The sequence below is a fragment of the Phoca vitulina genome, unplaced genomic scaffold, assembly GCF_004348235.1.
Source record: "Phoca vitulina isolate PV1807 unplaced genomic scaffold, GSC_HSeal_1.0 scaffold3, whole genome shotgun sequence".
NCBI classification, from domain to species: Eukaryota; Metazoa; Chordata; class Mammalia; order Carnivora; family Phocidae; genus Phoca; species Phoca vitulina.
The window spans coordinates 65,019,134-65,028,298 of NW_022589706.1; the positions used below are offsets into that span (position 1 = coordinate 65,019,134).

Consider the following 9,165-nt stretch of genomic DNA (forward strand, 5'->3'; position numbering starts at 1 on the left):
TTAATTAGATGAGCAAGAGGTAATTATGCCTATTATATTTGTAATAGGTACTTTAATAGTTTCATTATAACACTAATTTTTATTTTATGAAATAATCTATCAGCATTGTCATTCATTAAATTCATCATTACTGTCATTAAAATAAGGATGGATAAGAAGTAGCAAAGTTATGTTTGTTTCTCTAGTAACTTATTAAGAAGTTCTAAAAGTATTGATTGATTTATTAATTTTAATTTTTCAACCAAATCTGTGTAAATAATATCAAATTGTCAGAAACTCAGAGTTGACATCTTAGATATACTTGTAACAAGAGCAAAATGAGTAAATATAAAATGATTTGACTGTAATTTGAAAATATGCCTTTATTAAAAAGTATTTGTGATTTCTTTTATGGTTCTGAGGAACTTCTCATAATCTTTGACTCCCCCTGTTTATAAGGCTCTTGTTTAAAAATGCATCATATAGATGGCTCTGTTTTGTGGTGGGAAATTCACAGATGATGCTACAAGAGTGCCTCTTGGAGATCAAGGTGGCTATATCAACGCCAGCTTCATTAAGATACCTGTGGGAAAAGAAGAGTTCATTTACATTGCCTGCCAAGGACCTCTCCCTACAACTGTTGGAGATTTCTGGCAGATGATTTGGGAACAAAAATCCACAGTGATAGCCATGATGACCCAAGAAGTAGAAGGGGAAAAAATCAAATGCCAGCGCTATTGGCCTAATGTCCTAGGCCAAACAACAATGGTCAGTGACAGGCTTCGGCTGGCTCTCGTGAGAATGCAGCAGCTGAAGGGCTTCGTAGTAAGGGCAATGGCCCTAGAAGAGATTCAGGTAAGTGAGTTAAATCTTTCCATCTCCTAAGGCTTATCTCCTAGTTGGAATGCAGGCCTGGGCACTTTCCACGATAGCATCCGTGTATTTCTAAATAAAAGCCAGCAACTTCGGGCTTCCCATTTCAGTGGAACTGAGGTCACCCATTACTTTTTATCTAATAGAAACTTAAATGTGACCTTCTAAACTGCCAGTTTCCTCTAGTATGTACTGTATTAGGATGAAAATGAGAATACAGGCCTTTAAGGTGACCATTCATCATCCTTTGCTCAGTGATAGAACAGAATGGCTCAGAAGCTATATGCTAGAAATGTACTTCTTTTTCTAAGGTCAAACCTCTAAGAAGAGTGAATAAAACAATTTTTTAAAAATCTCTAAGTAGCAAATATTCCCCCATAAACACAACGTATTTGGTAATACATGGGCACTTGTAGCATAAATGTTTGTTGTTTGGGTAATTCCTTCTGCAGCCACCTAATCACTGAATCAGTTTAGCTTGAATTAGATAAGTGGATATACCTTAAGTAAAACTGCTACTTTTCCTCACCTTCACACCCCCTCAGTTTCACCCTCCTCCCCCACCCCACGTGCTTAAGTGTAAGTATGGTTGACCCTTAAACAATACAGGGGTTAGGGGCACTGACTCCCATGCAGTCCAAAATCCACATATAACTTTTGACTCTCCAAAAACTTAACTACTTAATAGCCTACTGTTGACCAGAAGTCTTACCGATATCATAAATAATTAACACATATTTTATATATGTATTATAGACTGATTCTTACAAGAAAGTAAGCTAGAGAAAAGAAAATGTTAATTAAGAAAATCATAAGGAAAAGAAAATATTTACACTACTGTACTATAAAAACTCCGTGTATAAGTGGACGTGTACAGTTCAAACCCATGTTGTTCGACAGTCAACTGTAATGGGTTTCCTGTTGGACTTTGACTTGATTCTATTGGTCAAATGTAAATGTAGCCAAAGATTTCCTTCATAGTTTTTGATGTGATTTTATAAAGAATTAAAGATTATACCTTATTCATTCACACCATCCTACCCATTACTTATGCTAACACAGTTGTTCAATATTCCTTAAATGATTCGTTTAATTAATACATGGTTTGTTTGTAGAGCTCGGGCCCTGTTATGGAATCTAGGGATTCAGCAGTTAGCAAGGCAGACAAAAAGAAATCCCTGACCTCATGGAGTTTAGTTGTTAATGAGGAAATACCAGTGCTGATGGTGCTGTGGAAAAAACCCTAAAGGAGTTGATTGAGCCACAGGGATGAGGGGCCGGAAGGGATTTCAGTCAGAAAGAGCAAGTGCAAAGGCCCTGGCTTGAACTGTGCCTCGTGTTCTTAAAGAACCACAGAGAGGTCCCTGGGGCTGGAGCAAAGCGGCCACGAGGAGGAGGTCAAGTCTGAGAAGTAGCTGGGTCAAATTATGCAGGGCTTGTAAGGCATTGCAATGACTTCGGCTTTTATCTAGAGTGAGTCTGAAGTGGAGTCATTTAGAAAAGGTTGTTATTCATATCAATGTAATCTGCTTTTAGGGTTTCAAAAAGTAGTTTTTACCAGTGTTTAAAATGTAGATTTAGCAACCTCCTTGATAAAGACCCTCCATGTGTTCTTTGATGGAGTCTTTTTGTCTCTTGCACCTGTCCTTTGATTTGATCCAATGGGCAAGTGAAAGTTTGAAAGGACAGTATATTATTAAAAACTAAAACATATGTGTGAAAATATAGTATTTATCTATTTCTTCTATTGTACAATTTCAGACAGGAGAGATACGACATATTTCTCATCTGAATTTCACTGCCTGGCCAGACCACGATACACCTTCTCAGCCAGACGACTTGCTCACTTTTATCTCTTACATGAGACACATTCATAGATCCGGCCCAATCATCACCCACTGCAGTGCTGGCATTGGACGTTCAGGGACCCTGATATGTATAGATGTGGTCTTAGGATTAATCAGTCAAGATCTTGAAGTGAGTACAAGATATAGGCTGAACTAGCATTTGATCAGAATTAACAGTGGAATCTAACTTTTAATAGTGTCTTATGATCTTGGAATTTTTTTATTTAGCAGGGGTTTTGTTGGGGGGGGCACTTAAAAATTTTTTAAGTAATCTCTGTACCCAGTGTGGGGCTCAAACTCATAAACCCAAGATCAAGAGTCACATACTCCACCAACTGAGGCAGCCAGACACCCCTATTTAGTAGCTTTTATGAATGCCTTAATTTTCTAACTATATCAGATTGTATTTCAGGGGCACCTGGGTGGCTCAGTCAGTTCAGTGTTTGCCTTTGGCTCAGGTCGTGATTCCCGGGTCCTGGGATCAAGTCCGACATCGGGCTCCCTGCTCAGTGGGCAGTCTGCTTCTTCCTCTCCCTCTGCCCCTCCCCCCACTCGTGCTCTCTCTCTCTCTCTCTCTCTCTCTCTCAAATAAAATCTTTTTTTTTTAAGATTTTTATTTAATTATTTGACAGAGAGAAACACAGCAAGAGAAGGAACACAAGCAGGGGGAGTGGGAGAGGGAGAAGCAGGCTTCCTGCTGAACAGGGAGCCTGATGCGGGGCTCGATCCCAGGACCCTGGGATCATGACCTGAGCTGAAGGCAGATGCGTAACAACTGAGCCACCCAGGTGCCCCAAATAAAATATTTTTTTTAATTGTATTTTAGTAAATGTTCAAAACTACCCAGATCATAATCAAGAAGAAATAATACTTCAATTTTATATTTGTTTTACTGGTTCTGACCATGTGCTCAGAATCTCTTATGCAGTATTGCATTTTACTCTTTACAGTCTGTAGGCTTGTATAAGGTAAAGTCAGTGTCACTGTCACATTTAGGGATAGAAATATTGAAGCACTGGGGCACCTGGCCAGCTCAGTCCGTAGAGCATGCAATTCTTGACCTTGGGGTCCTGAGTGCAAGCCTCACATTAGGTGTAGAGCTTACTTTAAAAAAAAAAAAAATTATATATATTGGGGCACCTGGGTGGTTCAGTCAGTTAAGTGTCTGACTGTGGCTCAGGTCATGATCTCAAGGTCCTGGAATCTGGTCCCAAGGTGCACTCCTTGCTCAGCAGAGAGTCTGCTTGTCCCTCTGCCCCTCCCCCCACTTGTGTGCTCTTGCACTCACTCTCACATGAATAAAAATCTTTAGAAATATATATATATATAGAAACACAAAAAAAGTGTATTTATGAGATAAAAAGACATATTCTTTTTTTTGTTATTGTTTACCTATAAGTGGGAAATATATACTTTGTTATACAAATTGATGCTAGTCTGTAAAAAATTACTCCCACTTTAGAAAATATTACTAAGTAAACAAAATTAATGAGTATAATCTTACTTAAAATCTAAAATAGTATAAACCTTACTTAAAATGTTAGAATATCTTACTGTACATAAGCAATTAAAATCATTGTCTCTTAAAGAATTTTCGTTACAAGTAGTTCTATCTTGCTCTTCACACACTATTATATCTACCATAATAATTTAAGTAGAACAGAAGAAAGTCTGTTTCTCCCTTGTTTCAAACTGGTAATATCAGTGAAAATAAAATGATCAGGAATTTCATTCTGAAAAGCAAACGGTAGGAAAAATAATTTGTCTTTTTTTTTTTTTTTAATGTTGATATTAGAAATTAGTCAAATTCCAGAGGGGAGAGAATTTCTTTTGGGTATTTGTTTGTGTTTTTTGTTGGGGATTTTCAAATAGAATAACCTCCCCTAATTCTTACAAAGATTGTAAATAAAGTTATCAAATGATGGCAGGGTCAATCCACTGACTTATTTTGTCCAGAACAGTTTCCCAAGACTGCTAAAAGGAGGAGAATGAGATACAGAATCTTTGGGGTTCAAATTCAGTAACCCTTTTTATCTAACGTATAGTTAGATATCTGTTGAATGAGTGAAAAGACCCAGGAAATTCACTCATTCAACAGATATCTTGTTTTCTTTGGCAGTTTGACATCTCTGACTTAGTACGCTGCATGAGACTACAAAGACATGGAATGGTTCAGACAGAGGTGAGTCTTGGTTGGTGTCTTCTAATGTGGATTTTCATGAAGATGCTGATGTTTTCAAAATTCTGGTTAAACCATTTCTCTTCTTAAAGGGTCTCCACGTTATTACATAAAACCAAAGATTTATGGTGGTAAGCATTAGGACTAATTCAGAAAAAAATTAAAATATTTCACAGATATCTCATTTAAATTTTGCCTTTAATTTAAATGCAGGAAATGCAGCATCTGCACTGAACAATATACAGAGAATGGGGTGGCATGTTGATGGGGAAATTGGGGTTGGTATAAAATAGCATATAATTAGTGGCATTCTTTCCCCATTTCCAACTTTAAAAAGATATAGAAGGTAACATTCTTGCCACAGAAATTCCCTAAGAGGGAATGGATTCAGCAGCATTGACGAGAAGTCCAGAGGGCAGGCTGGAGTTGCTTAGCTTGGAGAAGGCACTCTTGGGGGAGAGTGAATGGGTGGGTCTTTGTATCCTCTGTTTTGATCATGTTTTCATTTCTCTTACCTGAAATCAAACCATGGTTATATCACCCACTGACCTACAGACGTGTCTTTCACAGGAGCTACATTATGTAGAGTATCTGTCTGCTCTCAGTGGTTCCACTATCCTCATTGTTTGTATTGTGAGGAGAGATATGGAAACTATTTTCATATTTCTATAAATTCACATTTCTCTACCTCTTGAAGAATATAGAAGTTTACTATCTTCAAAATTAAAATTTGCCTACTTTCCTCAGATACATTTTTAATTCAAGTTAAATATCCTAAACATTAAGCTGATTTACACATTTTTTAGGTTAAGAAAGCATACTGATCTGTGTAAGCAGTTCCTTAGACCCAGGAAATTCACTCATTCAACAGATATCTATTTGAATGCCTCTTATGGACCAGGCACACTTGGTAGGTGCTTGGAGCACATCAGTGAATGAAAAAAGATCTTCTCATGGGGTAGTGATGAGGAAGGCAGCTATTAAGCAGGTTAACTAAGTAAGTTATATAGGATCTTTGAAAGCTGTAAAATAGAGCGGGGCAAAGAGGTTGAGCTGAGGTTGAGGCAGGCTGGGGGAAGTAGTTTAAATAGGGTAGCAGCACTGAGAAAGTAACACTGAAGCAAAGACTTGAAAGAAGTACAGTGCGGGGCATAAGCTAGCTAGCAGTAAGAGCATTTAAGGCAGACAGAACCACCTGCTCCGAGGTAGGAGCAGGCCTGGTGTGTTTAAGAATGGCCATGGCTGGTGTGGCTGAGGTGAGAAGGGGAGGTGACAGGGCCAGGTCTGGGCTTTCCTCTGAGTGAAATGGAGACATCACAGGATTATCGGTGGGGACTGACATGATCTGACTCACATGTTAAAGGTCCTCTGGCTACTGTGTTAAAACAAGACCCGACTTGGGGAGGAGGATGCAGGGTTAGAAGCAGGGAGGTTAGTTTTGTGGCAGGCAGTGGGCCCAGCCTGGGGTGGTAGGGATATAGGGAGAAGAGGACGTTATGGGAAGTAGGTTTGCTAATGGATTGTTTGTGGCATGAGAGAAAGTCAAGGACAATCATGTGCAAATGTGGGAAAGTTAAAATACAGATGAGCACAAAGGAAATAAAAGGGTTACTTATATTCCTACTCCAGAATTGTTCATGTTTTAAGCAACAGTCTTACATTCTTTAGGCCAAGCACATGTGTACAGGCATGAACGCTCACATACACCTCACTATTTTAAATGAGATTCAGCTGTAGTTAGTGTTTTATTACTTTCCATTTAGTATGTTGTGAATTTTTTTCTGTCTACCTTCAGACTCATTAATTCCTTGCAAAGTATAACAAGAAAACTCAGATCTCTGCACCATCAACTTAACAGAGTAATTTCACCAAAAAAAGAGTTAATTTTCTAAAAACTTTGATTTCCATATTCTTTTGTTCCAAATATTTAAAGAGTGTTATTTTTGTGTAGCTTCTTGGGTATTTCTTGACATTTCAAAACATCAAGATGAGTTCAATAAATCTAGAGGAAATTTTGTAGGAAGTTTATTTTTCCATTATAAAAGCTAATCATATTACCAAAGCACAGAAATAAAAGTGTCCTACCACAGACAATTTCAGTTAGGACTCTAGGATATTTCCACCTGCCCACTCACTCACCCCCAAGGCTTTGCCCCTCCTCATTTTGTCAATCTGGTTTCAGTTTCTTATCATTTTTATGACACTGCACAATTCTATATCCTGCTTCTTATATTAAACATTATCACAAAATTTTTCCATATTTTCAAAATTACTCATTTTATATATATATAATATATTTCATATTATACATCTAGAGTCTTCTCTCTCTCTTTCTCTCTTTCTCTCTTTTTTTTTTTTTTGCCATAGGATCAATATATTTTCTGCTATCAAGTCATCCTTTATGTGCTGACACGTCTTCAGGCTGAGGAAGAGCAAAGAGAACAGCCACAGCTTCTGAAATAACATGAAAAGAACGGCCTCCTGGATGCTTTTTCATCTTGCTCCCAACCTCCAGCAGGTGTTCCTGTTCTCTGCTTAAAATAAAGATCACAGGGCAGCAAGTCCATACAATATTATTATGCTTATTCTCCTCTACCTTAGAGGGGCATTCTTCACAACAATAAATAATGTTGAAATGCTGTATTTTTACAGCTACTTTAACCTGTGATAATAATTTAAAAATTTTTAACACTAACTGAACAGTGCAGATCTTAGGGATGATTAAGGCAGCCTTTGATTATAGTTGATGTTACAATGACATGCTGAGTCTATTTTTAATGTACCAATCTTGTTTATAGCAAAATTCTTTCCCAGTATTTTAATAGAGTTATTTTATAGGGGATACTTGAAACCAGTATTTAAGCTTTAAATGACAGTAATATTGGCATAGAAAAGAAGTAGTAAATGTTTACTGTATCAGTTTCTAATGTTTACTATATAGAATTTCCTGTAATATATTTATATACTTTTTCATGAAAATGGAGTTATCAGATACATTTGTAACTGCATTATGTTTGTTATGCATCATCTCACTTTGTAAATAAAATACATCTTAAAAATATGAACAAGCCAAAGTGTGTGCAAATTAAACATTTTCAGCTGTGTGTTCTTTCTTTCTATTTTTTTTAAGTAGGCTCCACCCCCAGTGTGGAGCCCAACTCAGGGCTTGAACTCACAACCCTGAGATCAATACCTGAGCTGAGCCCAAGAGTCGGACGCTTAATTGACTCAGCCACCCAGATGCCCCTTCAGTGTGTTATTTCTTTTTTTTTTTTTATTTTTTATTTAAATTCAATTTAGTTAATATATGCCGTATTATTAGTTTCAGGGGTAGAACTTAGTGATTCATCAGTTGCATATAACACCCAGTGTTCATTCCATCAAGTGCCCTCCTTAATGCCCGTCACCCAGTTACCCCACCCCACCCCCACCGCCCCTCAGTGTGTTACTTCTTAACAACACCCAGGCCCCTGGGGAAGCAAGAACTTTTGGACCCCGACTTCCCATCTCCCCACTTGGTCCCAGTCGTGCCAGCCACAGGGCCCAAGAGTGTTGTAGAAACTCTGGTAAACCTTCAGGGTCTGACATGAGGGTCCTGTACTGACCAACAGTAGCTAAGACATTCAGTCTCCCTGCCTTCTGCCTCCGTGTGAGTACTGTGCCTGATGCATAAATCAGAATACTTTCAAGTTCTAATGGTAGTAAAACTCAGAATATCTAAGCTGACAAGGGGTAATCGAAAGAAAACACCACCACATTTCCTGGGAGGTTATATTTGGTTCTGCCTGAAGGGAAAGAGATCCGCCTCAAAGAGCCGGCATCTGAGTCTCCGCACTGACGGCGTTTCCCTCAGTCCTAATTCCGCCAGCGGTTTCCCACTCCGCCACGAGTGATGCCACGGCGAAACCCGCAAGGCTGCTTCCTTCGTCCTCCGGGGACTAACCACTTGGAACTGGTACACTTGAATCTCTGATCTTACCCGAGTGCAACAATTTGCGGGACCCCAATCCTGAGTATCAGGCGCTGTTTGCGAGAGACGTCAGTAAACGCACAGAGCCCCACAACCGTACATTTGACTCCCCACCTGGTCCGAAGTAGCTTCAAATCTGGCAAGAGAAGCATCACCACCACCGCTCCTACTTCAATCAGAACAGTTTTCATAGATTGCATTGTAGCTGAACATTTCATTTGAAAAAAGGTCTCTTTTGCTTTAAAGGATATTTGGAAACGTCTGTTCTGAGCGTGTTGGAATCCTGAGTCCTTGTTTTCCTGTCATAAGCACAGGAA

The 9,165-nt window shown here is 38.6% G+C and overlaps 1 protein-coding gene across 8 annotated transcripts in view; it reads left to right on the forward strand.

Moving 5' to 3' along the window:
- Positions 1-7,953, forward strand: part of PTPN13 (protein tyrosine phosphatase non-receptor type 13) — a 204,421-nt gene extending 196,468 nt beyond the window's left edge. For 7 of the 8 annotated variants that reach the window (XM_032400723.1, XM_032400726.1, XM_032400724.1 and 4 more), the window contains 4 exons: positions 497-834; positions 2,614-2,829; positions 4,819-4,881; positions 7,246-7,541. In XM_032400723.1, coding sequence (XP_032256614.1) covers positions 497-834; positions 2,614-2,829; positions 4,819-4,881; positions 7,246-7,341 — 713 coding nt within the window. In that variant the 3' untranslated portion in view covers positions 7,342-7,541. Of the gene's footprint in view, positions 1-496; positions 835-2,613; positions 2,830-4,818; positions 4,882-7,245 lie in introns of all 8 variants that reach the window. The other variant, XM_032400721.1, reaches the window with a different exon arrangement.
- Positions 7,954-9,165: the final 1,212 nt, after the last annotated feature.